Below are 20,974 nucleotides of genomic sequence, written 5' to 3'. Positions count from 1 at the left end.
TAATGTATGATTTTTGAATACTCAAACATGTAAGAAAATATTGATATTAAGACACATTTGTCTTTTTTGGATGAAAATTGATACAAAACATTGAAAATATGATAATGATATATAATATTTGAGTACCAAATGTTTTAAATCTGGTACAAATATATGATTGTCAAGTACTTAAACATATGTTGCAAGTGTTGATATTAATAAAGATGTTCATATTTTATACTCAAAATCTTTTCTTTTGTACCAGATCTAAACTACATAGTACTCGTTAGTACCATATTTTCGAAGTTTTGTACAGAATTTCACTCGTGAAAAGACATGTGAGCCCAAGAAGTGCAAAAACATTTTTGTTTAGATCAAAGAGTTTAAGCTCATATTTTTTTGACAGGAACTGAAAACAAATTTAAGTTTAGGTTTAAGGATTTAAAGTAATTTTATCCAAAAAAAAAAAACACTAACACGCAGACATGTGGGGGCCAGCCTGATTTGTCCTTTCTTCGGAATCATAAATCAAATACTTCCTTCGTCTTGATTACATTGTCTTGTTTTGTTTTTCACACAGATTAAAAAAAATTTATTGGAAAAACAAATTTTATATAAACTTCCTATTTTATCCCTATTTAATGTATTAAAAAATAATTGCACAATTTTAAGGTGTAGTTAATAGGGGTATATTAGTAAAAAAAAATGTAAACAAATATTACTAAATATGGTATATGACTATATATTTGAGACAAACAAAAAGAAAACGTGAACATTATAATTGGGACGGAGGGAGCATAAAATTATCTCCCATAATTATTTTTTAGTTTTGCATAAAAACCAACCAAATTGAGGACATTAAATTCAAATAATTCCAAAATAAAAGATCGAATTCAAAATTGTAAATTTGAGTTAAAGTTTAATGCTGGAATATACCTATACTTAATTTATAAAATCTAAATTTCTTTATTTATATAAACTAAATTAAAACCTTATCTCGATTCTTGTTTTATAAATTAAAAAAAAATTATAGCTAGTGTGTTGATAATCCAGCAAACAACAATGTAAATTTTACTTGGCAATTACATCTTTAGAAATGAATTTTAGTTCAAACCATTTCAAAATTTAACCAAATTAGAATCGAAATCTTCGAAAACGGAAAAGAAACTATATTCAAATTACTATGATTTCACTTTTAGAACTTATGCTGGTCCTCAACAACGATCAAGTTAAAGAAATACAAAATGGAATGATTCATTAAGTATTAATCTCCAAGACAAGATTATAACTCAGCTGTTCCATCGTAAATTTTAAAGAATTCGCATACGAGGAGAATAATATGGTTCGGTTAGTTTGCATGATATGTGTTGAAAAAAATTGGTGACTCACTTGTCCAAAAAAATATATATATATTGGTGACTCAATATATGACGTAGTATAGGTCTGTGGAAGGACACTGACCTATTCAGCTGCACCGCCGCAACCGTCATCATGCACGTCTCCGCAAAAATCCCATTGCCTGGTAGACGTTGTTGATAGTAACTTCCGCTATGGTCTCAGCTTTGCTAGCACCCTCAGCTAGAACGGTATCCAAGTAAGTGGCATCAGACATAATATCTGCATAACGAACCTGCACGGAACATGACTTTAAAATTTACAATCAAAGTAAAACAACTTTGCTCTGACGAAAAGAGGGCGAAGAAACAAAGGGTTGACTGGAAGGGTTGGTAAAGTGTGGTTATCTATTTTAGGGAGCAAGAAGAATAATTATGGAAGTTTTCATAGAATTAACAATAATTTCATTTTGGTTCGAAGGAAGAGTCTGGCTTGTTATCCTTGAGACGACATGACCCTGCTATAGTACTTACAATTCTAAGCAATTTGTCTTCCACAATATGAGATCACTGTTCACCACAAATTTCAAAATCTACAAATCACAAAATATTTAGAATTTTCTTGGGCATTATTTTAATGCTAAAGAATCTCCAGAGTTATTTCATTCTTGGATTTTAATGTTCTTGATATTAAAATTTTGAATTTAATGCTTTATATATTAGAAATTCAACTATAAGAGTTCAATTCTTAGAAATTGGAATACCCAATCAATCACAAGTAGGAAAAATGGCATCACTAGTATGTGAGAGAACACATAAGTGGTTTTGGAATAAAAAAATCCAAATCTAGCAGTTCTTTTATTGCATGTACTGTATCATTCATGGTACGTGAAAGGCATTAAGATGCGGAAGTAACCTGGATGGGATGAAGATGCTCGATTAATGCATCAGTAAGAAGGGTTTTAAAAACTCCCCAATTCATATCCTTGCATTCTTCTTCAACTTCCTGCATCATTAAATCCTCAAAATTCAATGCCAAAAAGCTATTTAGCATTGCCAATTTGGATAAAAAGTTTGAAAGACACCCAAATACTACATTTTTTTATTTCTGGATTTTGGCTTCTAAAGCAGTTTTTAAAGAGCAGCTCTATCCAAATGACAAGTTTTTTAAGAAAAAGAACTATCATGAAGTGCTTCCCGTAGAAAAGTTTCTCTATCCAAACACACTCATGATTATAGAAAGGTGTGTTCTGATTGAACTTGAAAAAATGCATCACATGTATAGAAGGCAGGGTAACACGGAAAAATATTCCCGACAACAATTCTAAGATAAGCAGCCAACTTTGATTACGGCTACATTGCAAAACAAGAACTTGATCTGTGTACAACAGTTTGCTGCACTTATATCAATCTTCATTCACATAACTATCTGCAGTGTATGTTTTAGAACATAAAGAATGCTAGAGTAAGTCTTGCGCATTCCATTCCATCAATAGATTTACAAACATAATAACATATCAATTTTAAATTGATACAATATATAGGCGAGATAGATAAGGCTTCAAAGAATGAGAGGTGAGCAAATGAATTTATAGGTGCAACCACCAGTTCCCAGTTTGAAAATTTGTTACCTGTTTTGTCTTGTAGGTAATAAGCTGATACACCGAAAGAAGGTTATTACATTCAGGTCTTTCAGGATTGTGAAATTCCAAACTGCATGATCCCAAAACAACGACAGGTTACAGCACAAGGATTTATCTTGGTCACTCAAAATTATAATATAGATAAACATTGAGTCAATAACAACTAAAACAAGCAGTGTCAGGACAAATAAATAGAAATCCAACCCCGGCAATGAATCAGTCTTGCAACGTTTTATTTTGTTGGCTATTACCTACAAAACCAGTAAACAAAGTTACATTAAGATGAAGAAGATCTAAAGACGATAGCCGGAACTTGTACTATAAATGATCTCTTATACAAAGAAGCATGAAAGATACAAATAAAGAACACTTGACGCATAGCTTTCTAACTCTTGAACAAACTTTCGCATAAGAACAATTCACCAAATTAAACAGTGCTACCGCAATCAAATAATAGTTTCAGGGCACATATCGTACTTTTCTCCCTTCAAAGATAGTACAGAATATCAATATAAATGCCAGCCTCAAACAGAAACTGTTACCAGACAAAATTGCATCACGAGCATCAAAACACCCAAAGAGAGTAAATGAAGGCGGAATAGATCTTACTCACATCTTTTGAATCCAGTAAATTGATTCGAGATTGATCAGATGGTGCAGATTTTGACATCTATATATAAAAAGATTAAGTTATAGTTGAGGTAGAGGTGTAATCATCAAGAAGGAGAGGAAAAATCCATAAAAGCCAATAATAGATTTGAGATGCAACAAGAAGTAAAGAAGATTTCACTAATAAAGAGAGGAACTACCGTCCCATTTCCAGAGATTTGCTGCTATTAGTTGACAAGCTAGAGAAACCATGTCAGTCTTATGGATAAGTTCATCCAATCATGGATTATCAGTAACCATTTCAGGCACCCTTTAATATTTTTAACGCCCTAATTGCAAAAACTACCCTCTATCTTATTGAAGTATAGAACTAATAAAAATTCAGAACCTTGGAAAGACCATCGGTGAGGGACATCACACGAGCTCCTGTGGGTGGAATAAGGGGTTCAGGAACCTATATCCACAACACCATCAAAGTAAATGTTATACAAACTCCGTCTTGTCGGGTGTCCAATCGAATATCATCAAAGGAAGCGAAGAACAGTACCCACCTTAAAAATAGCACCACCTCGTCTTTGGTCGAGGAGTGGATTAAACAAATCATTTAGATTTCCTGACGACGAAGTGAAAAACAAATAGAATAACAGGAAAAAAAATTGGGATGAAAGTTAACTTATTGGACTTGCTACTGCATCTTAACATTGAAAAACAAAGTACATTACCCTCCCAACTTCTTCCATTTTCTTCCCCCATAAAGATAATTAAAACGCTCAGCTAATTCTCGAGTCAATTCCAGGTGTTGCTTCTGATCCTCACCAACAGGAACAAAATCAGACTGCACAAATAATGCTACAATTATGACCATAATGAACAATTCAGGCTTATTCATTAAAGACATGAGTTTACCATAGCGTTGAGGTGAGCATTTGTTAGTGATTACTTTCATAACTGGAAGAGCAAAAGCGCCACGACAAAATTACCTGATACAAAAGGATATCAGAGGCCATCAGAACAGGATAGGTTAGAAGTGCAACTCCAACATTTTCATCCCCCTACATGCAAAAATATAAAAACGATAAAGTACTGATGTGAGTCCTCTAGTTGAAAAAGGATCGATATACATCACTAGATTGCAAAATAAAAAATTGCTATAAATGTAAAATTTCCTATAAGAAAAATCAATTGAAGGTATGCGATTCCCTCATGGTCAATATAGGAATTGGAAAATTGTGGCATAAGATCTGTTTCAGGAATTTGTATACTCTTATTCAATCATATAGTTTCTATTAAGAGCAAAAAATTATTGGTTTACGCCAAATTCATTGGCTTAAGGTATCTGATGAGAATATTGGCAGCTAAAATTATCAGAAAATTGAAAATACTAAAAAAAAAAAGAAAGAAGATTTGAGTAGTATCATCTGCACAACAACCTATCTTGTATTTGGTCCAGCTTTTCTTTAAAAAAAAGTAATACTTGAGAGGACTCTAAGGTTACATGTATGAAAAAATTAAACATTAGATATATTAATGAGCTGCAACCATAAAACTCACTGTCTTTCGTGATTTCTCTTTAAATTGTATCATTCGGTTGAGCCAACCTATTGGGGTTGCAGAACTCAATAACCACATCAGTTCTACATGAGCACGAACATGAGACTGAACAAAGATTGAACCCTGTAATTGGAAATTAGGCACAGCATATAAATCATAATGCAACAGATCCGCCAAAAAAATTAATGTTAAAGTAGCGCAAGAGAAGGGCAGACCCTGGATAAATCCACCCCACATGCCAAATAAATAGCTGCAGTATCTCTTGTAGCTTTTGACAGCTGTGGTGCATCATATGGCAACGTTATCTGAAATTAACAGAATCAGAGCAATCTATATTAGAAAGAAAGCTCATTGAACAGCCTCGCATTTGGAGAATAATCAATCGACGGTAAAATGCATCACTGAATTAAACATTCTTCGAATAATACTGCATCACATTGTTTCACTCATCATATAAAATTAACATAAGAATCCCTACAAAGAGAAATATATTTCTGTAGCACAGGGAATTTGAACAGGGAAGCCAAATGTAACATCATAGGTCTCTTGCAAGTTCAGCAAACAGTAAAAGAAAACATTTAATTAGCAGAGAATTATTTACATTGGAAAAATAAAGAACATGGTGCAGCAGAAAAGAAACATCAAGGATCAAGAAATACCGCATGGAGGTCCACAATGAAAAAGAGTGTCTCATAGGTATTCTGCAAGGAGGAATATAAAGGTGAAAGAATGGCTTGAAAAAAAATGTTCATTAATAGTCCGAATCAAATACAATTAATTTTGAGATCATGTGGGTGGAAGCAAATTAATCGTCCCATAAAATATTTTGACAACGAACCTGCAATTCAATCCAATTTTTTATGGCCCCAAGATAATTGCCAAGATGTATGGATCCCGTGGGCTGGACGCCAGAGACTATTCTCTTCCTATACATGAAGCCAACAAACGTGCTTCATTAAGTAAATGTGTTCTTCAACAATGTCAAGAAGATGAAAAAATTGAAATTTCCAATCTGACAGTAAACCAATAATAGCTCAGAATTCCTTCCTGTGCTTATAAATGATGCAGTGTGTCACATTCTGGCTGATAAAGATGATAATGATAAACTATATTACACATATGGTGCCCACAATTAGGATAATCAACATTGTATCGGAAAATTCAATTATCCTCATCACAGAAACATTGTGGAGTCAACACGAGGTCAATTGACACCTCTGTAAAACAACAGGGGATAACATGGTTTTGTCAACTTTATTGTCCGCAGGTCAAACATCACAAGATAAACAGACATCCGTTCAGCACTACAACTTTCAAATAATTTTTTTAAATATATAGACTAGAAAAATCTAATAAAAGTTATTTACATGTTACAAAATGATAATAAGGTGATCCAGCACAACTTACAAGTATCATCTCTTCCGTTAAGTTTCATGAATTAATCAATGCAGCTACTCTAATCTATGCTAAAGTTTTGTCAAATTCCACACGAAAATAACTCAGAACATTTTATATCTCCATAATCCTTAACAAAATCAAGTAAAAGTTATCATATGATGAGAATAAACTCCTAAGAAATTAGTAATGCATTAAGATCCATAGGCTCGTACAATTGAAACATATGAATATTCAATTCAAATTTAAACGCAATTCATTCCAAGCTCAATTCCAACTCTTCAAATACAATGGTATCAACCATAAACACTCGCGATCCCTCCGCAAACCAATGCACAGAGCCAACAGTAAACAAAAATAATCAGAACCACAACGGAAAGAAAATCAACGAACTATTACTTCACGGAGCTGGAGGAAGTCTCAGAAGTCAAAGGTTCAGAAACCGCGACGCTGCAAAGGCATCGGAAGCTCCCGCCAATTTGAATTCTCCGTTGATGTAGCACACTCGTTCTACTCGAGCAATAACTCAGATGAACACGATTCGGCAAGCTTCAAAAAACAACGAAAACGAATCACAATGCTGTAAAATTGCAAAGATGAAGCTGAAGAACGAAAACGTACATTGAGGAGATGGAGCGTGGAGAAATGTTGGAGAGGATTGAGAACTGAGAGAGCAAAGAGCGCCCCATTTCAGTCGCCCGCTGTGCTATCTTTTCTGTGAACAGGGATTTTGAAATGGAACCAGGAAAGCAAAAAAGTGCCAAATTGTCGGCCCAATAGTGGTATATGGGCTTTTTCTAACAACAAACAACTAGACCCATATCTTTGAGGGCCCAATACCATTCCACGGGCTTTGTTGCCCACCAAATCTTCAAACTTCCGCCCAACCCAACCCACTTTGTAGGCAGATGCTACGCCAGCTCCAGTGAGATCACATGCTCCTCAGTCCTCACCTGAAATCACGTGAGGCCCATTGATCCAACGGTTATTGTTTCAGCACATCCGATGGATAATAGCATGTGTCTAGTTTGTAATGCATGTCCTCTGTTACTATGAACGTTCTTATTTACCAAGGAGGATTTTATTTATTTATTCTGACTTCGGTTAAGATTTGTTACAATTAAATTTTGAACATAACATTTTGTCTAAAACTTGAGACTTAAATCTTGATGTCAAATGGACTACACGTGGTGACGACTGACGCATTTTGTTTAAAATTTGAGATCTTGATGTCAAATGAACTACACAGTGACGAAGGAAGGACGGAAGGATTTAATTTTGTCCTAGTCAGAAGGGAGAATTCCAATTTCAATAATTTTGTCCTAGTCAAAAGGGAGAATTCCAATTTAATTTGAAAAGGTCCATCCGATTTTTAATTGCCTATAGGCTCTCCTTTGTCCTCACGTTTGAAGATTCCTGCATGCGTGTTTCACTTTTCAAGTTTTAAATTGGTGTTATACTCCATTATTAAACATAAATGAATCAAATTAGTGTCGATGTCAGATGTCAACTATGGTGCGGGATAATATCTGATAAATCATAAGGTCCAAATCCTTTATGAATGTTTAGCGTGGTTGCATTCAAGTGGCACAACTGTACAAGTCCCTAATCAATATATTTCGAGAGTGTTTGGTAGAGATTCAACTTATTTAAAAGTGAGTTGAAAATAAAAGTAGAAAATGTTTGAATATAAAATTTCAAAGTTAATACAAGTTAAAGCCTGAGCGTTTGAAAGAAAAATGCTTTTAAGCTTAATTTTAAATAAAATGACAATAATATCTGTTGAATCCGACATTTTGGTGATAACAAACAACAACTCATTGTATAGAAATGTGCTGCCAATCTTTTGTATTTCAGGAATCTACTACAACTCCTACCGCAACCGTCTAAACCCTTCAAGTTATCTACCGGAAGCTTGTCAACTGCCTTTGTCTCTCGACCGGTTGCAGTCACAAGCCTATCGACTGGTTATTCAAACCAGCAGAGGATAAATCTATCTACCGGTAGAATGCCAACTGCTTATCAAGATATTTCAAGACAAATACTTGAGACAAGACGTTCATTGCAAGATCTTTTATCAAAAGCAGAACCGGCGTATCAGAAGATCTGTTGACTCTTGCATCGAGAGATAAACCGGCGTATCAGAAGATCTGTTGACTCTTGCATCGAGACAACAGGTTGCACTAAAATGGCAAAAACGCAGAATGGCTACAGATAAAGCATTCGACCGTTTATACCAGTTTTGGACCCTGGAAGTTGTCTGCATTTAAAGAAGTGTACGATCTTCATGCAGAATCATCAATGCATTTATGAAGCATTAAATGTGCATTCAATGCAGCATCAGAACGTTCAAAATAAAGACGTTGATGATTGACCTATATAAAGGGAAGATTGCTCAAGAAGTGACAAGAAGACAAGCAACACGAAAAATCTCAATCAACTCAATCACTTGAATACTATCAGAAGTCCTCATCTGATATACTGAAGCAATACTTGAGCACACTTACAAGATCATTCACTTGCTGCTCAAATAAACCCTCGCCTACAGTTTACATATCTGATCTTCAAGGATCATCCTAGGGTTTCCAAGCCTCTCGACCGCTCTGCAGTTTGAGAAGCTCAACCGGACTGTATTCATTATTGAAGAGACTTGAAGCTACTCTGAAAGCTTCCACCAGTCTGATAAGAACTGAGAATCTTATCTGTGTAAATCTAGGAGTTTCGGATTAGGCATTGGATAAGTCCTAAGTCTGAAGTGGGTGTATTGCAAGACGTTGTAATAACCAAAGTCTTCTAGTGAATTCCTTCCTAAGTGGAAGAAGGGGAGACGTAGAAGGATTAAGCCTTCGAACTTCCATAAATCGTGCCTTAGTCTTTACTGCATATTTATCTTATATATTGCTCATACATCGTGTTATAACTTGCCTTTGCATCACTAAAACCTCTGAACTATTTTCGCACTATTTAAGTTGTTCAAACCGTTTTAGAAGTTGAGAAAACAGATTAAGTGAACTAAACTTCACTTGATCATTTTGAAAAGAAAGAAAATAAGTTTCAGAGTGTATTCACCCCCCCCCCCCTCTACCCTCTGAACCGATCCCAACAAGTGGTATCAAAGCGGGTTCCTTTCTCAACTGCTGATCTAAAGTTTTAAAATCATGACTTCTTTCAACAAAATTCCTATGTTTTCTAAATAAGATTATGATGACTGGAAAATTCGCATGCAGGCACATCTTGTAGCACAGGACGATGACATGCTATATGTCATAACAGACGGTCCTATCAAAATCATGAAGGTCAACCCAGCTCTAACCGATGGTGCAGGACAAATGATTGAGAAACCAAGAGCTGGGTGGACTACTGAGGACAAAAAGAAGGCCAATCTTGACAATGTGGCCCGGGACATCCTATACAAAACACTGGACAAGAACATGTTCAGCAAAATCAAGTCATGCTCCACAGCAAAGGAGATTTGGGAGAAGCTCACTCAGCTGTGTGAAGGAAATGACCAGACCAAGGAAAACAAGCTCACCATGGCCATTCAAAAATATGACAATGCCAAAATGAAGCCAGGGGAAACCATGGCTGAATTTGATGAACGGTTCAGTAGTATCATTTGTGATCTTATTGCTTTAGGAAAAACTTATACTAACCGTGAAATTGCTGTGAAGGTTATGAGAGCTTTGCCCAAAGAATGGGAGATCAAGACAGTGGCCATGAGGGAGTCAAAAGACTTAAGCAAGGTTGAACTGCATGATCTCTTTGCAGATCTCGAAGCCTACGAGTTCGAGCTCAACATGAGGACAGAAGATGAACCATCTACCTCTCAACCAACCAAGGACTTAACCTCAACGGTGATACGTCCACCGGTCGAGGAAGCTCCAAAGAGATCAGCTGAGCAAATCAGCAACGAAGCCATGACACTCTTTGTCAAGAAATTTGGTAGATTTATGCGTAAAAACAATTCTAAATTTAAAAATTATCATAAATCGGACCATACAGACGATGGTCCTACTTGTTTTAACTGTGGCAAGCCAGACCACTTCATTGCAGATTGCACCAAGCCTAAGAGCAATGATCAGAAGCAATTCTTCGAAAGAAGAAGGGGCAAGGAGGACAAGAGGACGTTTAGAAAAGAAAGAGACCAAAGGGTTCTAGTAGCAGACGAAAGCAAAAGCAAGTGGGCTGAGTCTGACTCTGACAACCCCAATACCGGAAGCTCTTCAGATGACAGCGATGATGAAAAGGTGGAATGCCTTATGGCTGACATCGAAGAAGAAGCTGAGGAGGTATTTGACTTTGGTTCACCTGAGTTTACTCACAGTGATCTAGTTACTACTTTACACGAAATGGCTAATGAATACAAAGCATTATCCAAGGAATTCGAGGAGGTAAAGGCAGAAAGAGCTGACCTAAAAGATAAGTCAAGCGAATCAAGCTGCATGCAGCGAAAAGAGCTTGATGGTCTTAAGGTCAAGCTAAGTCTGCTGGCTACTGAGAATGACACCTTGAAAAGAGTGTTCCAAGCAACCTTGACTGAGAACAAAAAACTACTTGAAACAATTAAGGCTTGGAATAAATCTTCTGTAACCATTGACAAGATTCAAGAAATCCAAAGACCGGCACATGACAAAACCGGTCTAGGGTTTGGAACAAATGAACAGTCTATGGAATCTTGTAATCAGTCAAGCCTGGACAAAGGCAATCTTAACAAAATAAGATTTGTCAGGTCTAGCACGATATATGAACATGATGAGTGTAGCTTTGACAAAAATCAGAAAGTATCTAACGAACGAAGCTCTAAGCATAGAGGGCTGGGATATGTGGATCCCCAGATCTCTAATCAAAGAGGAACTTGGATTAAACCAGAACCTAATGAAAGAAGAAAGGGAAACCAATCTAATTTCAAAAGGCCATGGAATGAGTGTAACTACTCTAAGAGAAGATGGTCAAAGGAGAAGTCTTACCAGTACTTTAATTGCAGGCCAGTTCAAAAGAGGTACAGGATAACTGATAAAGATAAAAAAGGCAAGCAGCACACAGCAACCTCACAAGCACACACATTTACTGCTTATCGACCGCACAGATTTCTGGACACACACACGGGCAAACCTGTAAGGGTGTTCCAGGTGTGGGTCCCGAAAGGGCTAATCCGACCTGGACCCTACTAGATATGGGTACCAAAAGTTCTTCACTTTTTGCAGGTACTGAAAGTCCAAATGGGCGAGAAGACCACTTCTATCAAGGACACTACCTGGTACTTAGATAGTGGTTGCTCACGGCACATGACAGGGAATCCAGAACTTCTAACAGAAGTTGTGCTGTGCAAAGGACCAAAGATCAGCTTTGGAGACAACTCCAAAGGTAAAACCGTGGGTAAAGATAAGATTATCCATGGTAACATCATTATTAAAGATATGTTGCTTGTTGACAAACTGTGCTATAATTTGATAAGTATTAGTCAACTATGTGACAATGATCATTCGGTCGAGTTTCACAAACACACTTGCATCATCAAAAATGACAAAGGTGAGACTCTTATGACCGGTGTAAGAGACCTAAACACCTACAAGGTAAACTGGTCTTGCTCACATATTTCTTCACCTACTTGTCTTACTGCTCATCATGATAAACATTGGTTGTGGCATAAGCGGTTAAATCATCTAAATTTTAAGTCCATCTCTAACTTGAGGAAGCATGATTTGGTTTCTGGTCTGCCTGAAGGAGATTTTATAAAAGACAAAGTTTGTCCTGCTTGTCAACTAGGAAAGCAGGTGAGAGCAACCTTTAAAAATAAAGGGTGTATGTCTTCTTCCAAATGCTTAGATTTACTTCACATGGACCTATTTGGTCCTATACCAGTAAGAAGCATAGGGGAAATGAGATATGCTCTTGTTGTTATAGATGACTTTTCTCGATTTAATTGGGTCATCTTTCTCTCTTCAAAAGATCAAACTGCACCTCACCTGATTAAGCTTTTTAAACGCTTGCAAAATGAACAATCTATTGTGATAGATAGAATCAGGAGTGATAGAGGGACTGAATTTTTAAACACCACTCTTATGACTTATCTAGATGATCAGGAAATCAAGCATGAGTTGTCAGCTGCTAGATCCCCACAGCAAAATGGGGTGGCTGAAAGAAGGAACCGTACTTTAAAAGAAGCAGCCAGAACTATGATTGCTGATTTAAATGTTTCTCAAAGGCTTTGGGCAGAAGCAGTTAACACAGCTTGCTATACTCAAAACAGATCTATGATTAATAAACGATTTAACAAAACTCCATATGAGATCTGGAATGGCACAAAACCTGATATTTCATACTTCAAAATTTTTGGGTGCAAATGCTTTATCCACAACAATGGCAAAAATCATTTGACAGCCTTCGATGCCAAAGCAGACGAAGGAACTTTTATTGGTTACTCAGCCGTTAGCAGAGCTTATCGAGTGTTCAATCAAAGATCACTAACGGTCGAGGAAACCATTCATGTTGTTTTTGATGAATCTACTCTTTGTACAGAACAAACTCAAGGGAGCATAAATGATCTGAGTCATAGACTGGAAAACACAAATCTACAGAAAGAGAGTGACAGTGATCCATATCCTCCAAAGAAGGATGATCCAGTTTCCTCTACCGTGTGTGATCAAACAAGGCCAGAAGAGGATCCACCGGTTGATAACGATCCTCCTGCCAATGATGATCCAGTAAACGAGGACGTTCGTCAACCAATTGATGACAACCCTTTAGGGAATTATTTTAGGTGGAACAAAGATCATCCACCTGGGTTGGTCATAGGTGACCCTTCTGCTCCTCGAAAAACACGTGGTCAAATGATTAATGAATTCTTGCATGCAGCTTTCATATCTCAGGTAGAGCCCAAGAAGATAGATGAAGCTCTATCAGATGCCAGCTGGATTGAAGCTATGCAAGAAGAGTTGAATCAATTCACCCGCAACAATGTTTGGCATCTAGTTCCTCGACCGGAAAATCAAAATGTGATTGGAACTAGATGGGTGTTTCGTAACAAGCTCAATGAACATGGCACTGTTGTGCATAACAAAGCTCGGCTTGTTGCACAAGGATTCAGACAAGAAGAAGGCATAGACTTTGAGGAATCCTTCGCGCCAGTTGCAAGACTAGAAGCAATCCGCATCTTTCTTGCCTATGCAGCTTTCAAGGACTTTAAAGTTTATCAAATGGATGTCAAGTCTGCATTCCTCAATGGTCTACTTCAAGAAGAGGTGTACGTTGAACAACCACCAGGTTTTGTCAATCCTACTCATCCTCAATATATCTATAAACTTGACAAAGCCCTCTATGGATTAAAACAAGCACCGCGTGCATGGTATGATACATTACTAAAATTTTTACTGGAACATGATTTCCAAATTGGAACGGTCGATAAGACCTTGTTTAAATTTGTAAAAGGTGATCATGTGTTACTAGTACAAATTTATGTTGATGACATTATATTTGGGTCAACTAACCCCAAGTTGTGCTCAAAATTCTCTAAGATGATGCAGGAGAAATTTGAAATGAGCATGATGGGCGAGCTAAATTTCTTTCTTGGATTGCAAGTGAAGCAACTTGAAACTGGAATATTTATCAATCAATCCAAGTATGCCAAGGAATTGGTAAAGAAGTTTGGAATGGAACAGTGCTCAACTGTATCTACCCCCATGAGTGCATCAATCAAGCTTGATAAAGATGAAGGGGGAATCGCGGTCGAGGTAACAATGTATCGAGGCCTTATTGGCTCATTGCTTTATTTGACTGTCAGTCGACCGGATATCATGTATTCAGTTTGTTTATGTGCTAGATTTCAAGCAGCACCTAAGCAATCTCATTTCATTGCCGCCAAACGAATAATAAAATATATTAAAGAAACTACTAATGTGGGTCTTTGGTATCCCAAAGATTCAAATCTTAATCTTATTGGCTATTCAGATGCAGATTATGCAGGTTGTAGAATTGATCGCAAAAGTACAAGTGGCACATGTCAATTCCTTGGAGATAGACTAATTTCGTGGTCAAGTAAGAAGCAGACATCAATTGCTACCTCGACCGCCGAAGCAGAATACCTTGCTGCTGGCAGCTGTTGTGCTCAAATACTCTAGATTCAACAACAGCTTAATGATTATGGAATCCGGTCGAGTGAAGCTCCAATCTACTGTGACAATACAAGTGCCATAGCCATCACTCACAATCCAGTGATGCACTCTAGGACAAAGCACATTGATGTCAGGCATTACTTTATCCGAGATCATGTCTTAAAGAAGGAAATCAGGCTGGAATACATCTCTACCGATCAGCAAGCAGCAGACATATTCACCAAGCCTTTACCGGACGCTAAGTTTTCATATTTTCGAAATATTCTTGGCTTAGTAGATCTAAGTTAGTATGCATGTTTTTAGGGGGAATGATTGCTAGTATGACGTTAATAGCTTAGCTGTTACATTGCCATAAATGTTGGCATATCATCCGCCTTTAGCTAGTCTCTGACAGGCTCCGTACTAGCAGCTTTGTGCTCTGAACCAAATGACATTAATTGGGCGCGGTGATTATACTCTTCAAAACTTTTTGAATTTCAAAAATACTTTTCATGACATCACCATATGGCCCATAGGTTCCTATATATACTTCTTTACACTCGTATATCAACCTTTCACCGTTGCTAAAGCTTTCATATTGCATTAAAAGTTCTATCGTATTACTATCAAACTTTTGCTTACTCTCTGCTCGAGTTCTTATCTACAGCTATCATGTCGATCCAGAAGACTTGCCTTGCAATCAACTTTGATTCCGTTATTGAGGCAAACAATGCAGGAATCACTGAGGTCTTCACCATGCTTGAAGCCTCTGGACTGAAGAAGTTTTTGGGAAGCAGCGCCATCTGCGATCTGCCTGTCTTGAAGGAGTTCTTTGCAACCGCTCAAATCGAGCATGGGACTGTCAAATGCTTGATCCGGACAGAGTCCTACTCCTTCAATCAAAAGTTCTTCGCCAGCACATTTGATCTGCCCTCCAGGGGTTTGACAAAATGCGCGGATCTTCCCGATGGTAACTGCTCATACTGGTTGAAGGAATTCTCAACCACTGATGCTCCGATCAAACTGCCGGCTCAGAAGACATCTCTTAAAGCTCCATTCAGGCTATTGACCAACATCGTGGCCAAGAATCTTCTTGCCAAGGCTGGATCGTACGACAAGGTGACGATGGAGAAATTCCAATACATGGCTTGTATCGCCTCCAAAATCAACATCAACTGGTCAGACATATTGTTCACTACTTTATGTGAAATGATCAGGGGAAAAGGGCAATCCGAGGGATTTGCTCTGCAAATTTGCCACACCTTGAGCGTCCTTGGAGTAGACTTCTCCAAGACTGAGCCTCTGCATCCCACCAAATGGCTCAACAAGTCTACAATCTTCAAGTTTCTGAACAAGAAAGAGGTTGCGGTCGACACTCTGCCTTCAACCTCAAGTGTTGTTGTTGTCACTCAACCGCTTTCAACAGTCCCGGTAGCGGCCAAACCAGCCCATACCAAGAAATCTGCCAAGCGTCAACTTATCATAGAGTCTGACTCTGAAGAAGAATCACGTGAGAACGTTCCACTGATTCAAGCCTTCAGCAAGTCATCTCCTTCTGTCTCCAAAGCAGCTGTGTCATCCACGCCTGCAGGCGAGAAGAAGAGGCAGCACAAGAAGTTAAAGTCCCTTTCTGGACTTGCTCCTACCGTTCCAACACCAATTCTGCCAACGGTCGAGACTACTACCACTAATGCTACTACTGCTCCACGTCCTACCAAGGGTGTGATAATCATGGAAGGTGCCTCATCAACTCCAAAGGTCACTCTCGATCCCAAGGACAAAGGGAAAAGTGTGATGATCTACTCACCTAAGGCTCAACCAGCAGCTACTGTAGAGCTCAACTTGATCATCTCTCACGTTCTCCGCACTGTCAAGCGTCACCTACAGCGCTTTGACAGATGGCATCATTCCCGTACTCACCTGACGCTTGCTCAAATATTTCCTAAGTGGAAAGCTCTGAACGTTATTGAGCAGAAGATGCTTCTTTTTGCTGACACTGAAGACATCGTGGAGGCTCTGGGAAGAAGACAGCTCATCGACTTGAAGCTTCGAGGAAGCCTGATATCTCTGTTGATTACTGAGCGTCTCAAAAACTTCAAATTCAAGAGTCCTACCGCCACCGATGACTTTGTGATTTTGACTGGACTACAGAATAGTCTACGTCAAATCACTCAACTACTTCAGCACTTCCAAGCTCTTAACAGCGTAAAGACGACAGCTTCAGCAGCTTGTATACAGGCTTATGGACTGGAAGCACAGGTGATGATGAAGACTTTTCTTACCCAAGATCAGGGTGAAGAAGACGTCTCTGCTATTACTCTTTTAGATGGGATTCTGACCGGTCTCATCACTGCTGACCTGTTTCAGTCATCCGCTCTAGGATCGTTTGTGGCAGCATCTTCATCGGTCGACCCCGCCTCAACCGTAGTCCAAGCAGTAATTCAACCGGAAGCAGCTGTGACTGCTCACTCATCTCCAGCGGCGACCGCTCACACCTCTCCCAGTCGTCTACAAGATTTTTTAGAAGTGATTGAACAAGAAATTCCTGTCACCTCTGTGACAGAGGCTCCTTGCAGCAGTGAAGCAGTAGTGCCCCCAACAGAGATACCAAGCACTATTGTATCACTTGCACCTCCAGAACAGCCAGTGACTGATGCTGACCCAGCACTTCAACCGTCTCCATCTACTAAAAAGTTTGTGGAAGATCTCCTAATGGATGAACCGAGTGCTGATCCTGCTACTCCACCAACCATCTTGGCTGCAGTCGAGACCCCTACATCTCCAACTGTACCACTATTGGAAGGTCCATCAGCTAGCTCACCAGCCAGATCACCAGCATCACATCATCTTGAGTCTGGCCCGGCTTCACCAAGGAATGACACACAGAGTCAAATGCTTCAGACTGATGACTCATATATTGAAGCCATGGCAGCAGCTCTGGATCACACATTGATAAATAGGCTTCATGAGCTCATGCAAACAGTTCGATCCTTTTCACAAGACATCACAAACACATCCTCATGGGTTGACAATTCACGCAAGACGATGATTCGGCATTTTGAGACCGTGTCTAGAGACCTTGCTCATCTGTCCAAAGAGATCACTGCCCATCATCGCACTCAAATCCAAACGCTCTCTACCGTCTCCGAACAAGTTGTCAGATCCGAAAACCGCCTTCATAGGCAGTTGAATGATCGGATGGAAACTATGCAAGCTACTCTAATTGCTCAACTAGATGCAAAAATTGATACTATGCAAGCCTGCCTTGGCACTCAACTCACTGAGATCATCCTTCGACTCAACCAAGGTGATGCCAAAAAGGGGGAAGAAGAGCAACGAAGAGCAGCAGAGGCAAGAAGACGTGAAGAAGAATCCAGAAGAAAGGAAGAAGCCGACAGAAGAAAAAGAGAAGGCGATAGGTCAGGAGGAGCCAGTTGGTTCAAAAGATGAACAACTTGTCTCTTCTTTACTTATCGCAGGTGTATCTCATTTTGTTTTTCTTCAGTAGGTGTAATAAGAATGCTTATTGTAATTAATGAAATTCATTCTCTCAATGAAGTTCATTTTAATGCTTTCATATTGTTTTCGGAGCACTTAAGTTTTGTCATCACCAAAAAGGGGGAAATTGTTGAATCCGACATTTTGGTGATAACAAACAACAACTCATTGTATAGGAATGTGCTGCCAATCTTTTGTATTTCAGGAATCTACTACAACTCCTACCGCAACCGTCTAAACCCTTCAAGTTATCTACCGGAAGCTTGTCAACTGCCTTTGTCTCTCGACCGGTTGCAGTCACAAGCCTATCGACTGGTTATTCAAACCAGCAGAGGATAAATCTATCTACCGGTAGAATGCCAACTGCTTATCAAGATATCTCAAGACAAATACTTGAGACAAGACGTTCATTACAAGATCTTTTATCAAAAGCAGAACCGGCGTATCAGAAGATCTGTTGACTCTTGCATCGAGAGATAAACCGGCGTATCAGAAGATCTGTTGACTCTTGCATCGAGACAACAGGTTGCACTAAAATGGCAAAAACGCAGAATGGCTACAGATAAAGCATTCGACCGTTTATACCAGTTTTGGACCCTGGAAGTTGTCTGCATTTAAAGAAGTGTACGATCTTCATGCAGAATCATCAATGCATTTATGAAGCATTAAATGTGCATTCAATGCAGCATCAGAACGTTCAAAATAAAGACGTTGATGATTGACCTATATAAAGGGAAGATTGCTCAAGAAGTGACAAGAAGACAAGCAACACGAAAAATCTCAATCAACTCAATCACTTGAATACTATCAGAAGTCCTCATCTGATATACTGAAGCAATACTTGAGCACACTTACAAGATCATTCACTTGTTGCTCAAATAAACCCTCGCCTACAGTTTACATATCTGATCTTCAAGGATCATCCTAGGGTTTCCAAGCCTCTCGACCGCTCTGCAGTTTGAGAAGCTCAACCGGACTGTATTCATTATTGAAGAGACTTGAAGCTACTCTGAAAGCTTCCACCAGTCTGATAAGAACTGAGAATCTTATCTGTGTAAATCTAGGAGTTTCGGATTAGGCATTGGATAAGTCCTAAGTCTGAAGTGGGTGTATTGCAAGACGTTGTAATAACCAAAGTCTTCTAGTGAATTCCTTCCTAAGTGGAAGAAGGGGAGACGTAGAAGGATTAAGCCTTCGAACTTCCATAAATCGTGCCTTAGTCTTTACTGCATATTTATCTTATATATTGCTCATACATCGTGTTATAACTTGCCTTTGCATCACTAAAACCTCTGAACTATTTTCGCACTATTTAAGTTGTTCAAACCGTTTTAGAAGTTGAGAAAACAGATTAAGTGAACTAAACTTCACTTGATCATTTTGAAAAGAAAGAAAATAAGTTTCAGAGTGTATTCACCCCCCCCCCCCCTCTACCCTCTGAACCGATCCCAACAATATCCTTAACTTACCTAACACTTAATTAATTCTTTTAATTAATAAAACCGCTATTGTCGACATCAAAATGTTTTTAAAACCTGTTGTATAATTAATTCCGCTATTTTAATTCTTCAAGATAACAAGGAAGAATTCTATAATTAATTCTTTAAAATTATATAAGATTTTTAATAACAATAAAAAAAGACAAAATTTGCATAAATGTACAAAATATATTTTTTAAAACAATTCTGGAAATTAAAACTGTAAAAAAATGCAAATATTTTTTTAAAAAATAAATCCTTATAATAAAATATGATGGGAATTTTATGATTTCCATTAGAAACTATTATAAACCTCATATATAAATAAAAATTAAAATTTTAAAAGAATCTCCAAAAATATTAAAAAATTTATTTTTATTCTTCGGATAATTAAGTTGTGCCCGTTTAGTTGGACCATCCCATTAAACCTGAGGAAAAACAAAATATCTAAAATAGTTAACAAATTAAAATCATTATTAATTGAAAAACATATACAATCTATAATAATAAAAATGCTTGAAGATGCAAACTCGAAGAAAAGAAATTGATATAACATCCAACTAATTAATATCACAATTACAAATATCAAATCATCATCTCCATATTTTGCTAAAATATCTGCAATCGTTCACAATATATTTGTGACCATAAAAAATAAAAAAATGTTAATATATTATGATGTTCATTTTGGTGTTGTAGAAAAGGGAACATCAGTCCTTCCAAATGCTATCGATGTGCATATATCATCCCTCAATTTGTCCATGGTCTCATCTGATTGTTGACAGTAAGATGTTATGTTGTTTGCATTACTCTGTTCAATATAATCATTTACAGTATTTTCTCTTAAATCAGGCTCCAAAAAATCTTCATCCTTTGCATCCGTCTTTCTGATAAAATTGTGTATTGCAATTGTGGCTGACACAAGTGCAATCTGGTATAACCAAGAAATATTGACAGGCATATTACTCATAATTTGAAATTTTTTCTTCCATACACCAAAAGTGCGCTCAATAGTATCACGCAGTGATGAATGCAAGTGACTGAATACCTCAACATGATTGTTGTATGAAGAGGCACACTAAAAATCTAGAATGTGATATTTTTGCCCTTTATACGGAGCAAGAAATCCCAACATATTATGATATCCTGTTTCAACTAGATAATATTTTCCTGAAAAAAAAATATAATTACAATGCAGAAATTAAGATATCATTAAAGAGATTAATGTTAAAATATTATCGAAATGCGAACCTCTGGGTGGCATGGGAAAGTTCTTTGAGGCATCTTTTATAGAGGAATAGAAAATTTGTGTTATGAGCACTCCCTTCCCAACTAGGCAACACGAATGTGAAACACATATCAAAATCATATGCTACCATTACGTTTTGAGTTGGACT

General features: G+C 37.7%; 1 protein-coding gene across 1 annotated transcript; it reads right to left on the bottom strand.

The window, feature by feature from the left end:
* Positions 1-399: 399 nt before the first annotated feature.
* Positions 400-7,259, bottom strand: LOC140883316 (tryptophan--tRNA ligase, chloroplastic/mitochondrial). The gene is made up of 15 exons (XM_073289741.1): positions 7,133-7,259; positions 6,911-7,060; positions 5,955-6,042; positions 5,776-5,817; positions 5,332-5,421; positions 5,117-5,239; positions 4,546-4,617; positions 4,288-4,400; positions 4,117-4,138; positions 3,954-4,019; positions 3,570-3,626; positions 3,161-3,207; positions 2,945-3,026; positions 2,230-2,319; positions 400-1,609 (listed from the first exon to the last, which is right to left on the bottom strand). The coding sequence occupies exons 1-15, from the start codon at positions 7,198-7,200 to the stop codon at positions 1,469-1,471; spliced, it is 1,251 nt and encodes a 416-aa protein (XP_073145842.1). The 5' UTR covers positions 7,201-7,259; the 3' UTR covers positions 400-1,468.
* Between the last annotated feature and the right edge of the window lie 13,715 nt (positions 7,260-20,974).

The sequence above is a fragment of the Henckelia pumila genome, chromosome 1, assembly GCF_033568475.1.
Source record: "Henckelia pumila isolate YLH828 chromosome 1, ASM3356847v2, whole genome shotgun sequence".
In the NCBI taxonomy this organism is placed as follows: Eukaryota; Viridiplantae; Streptophyta; class Magnoliopsida; order Lamiales; family Gesneriaceae; genus Henckelia; species Henckelia pumila.
Note: the sequence above shows the minus strand (reverse complement) of the source record. Positions and strands in the feature narration are given on the sequence as shown.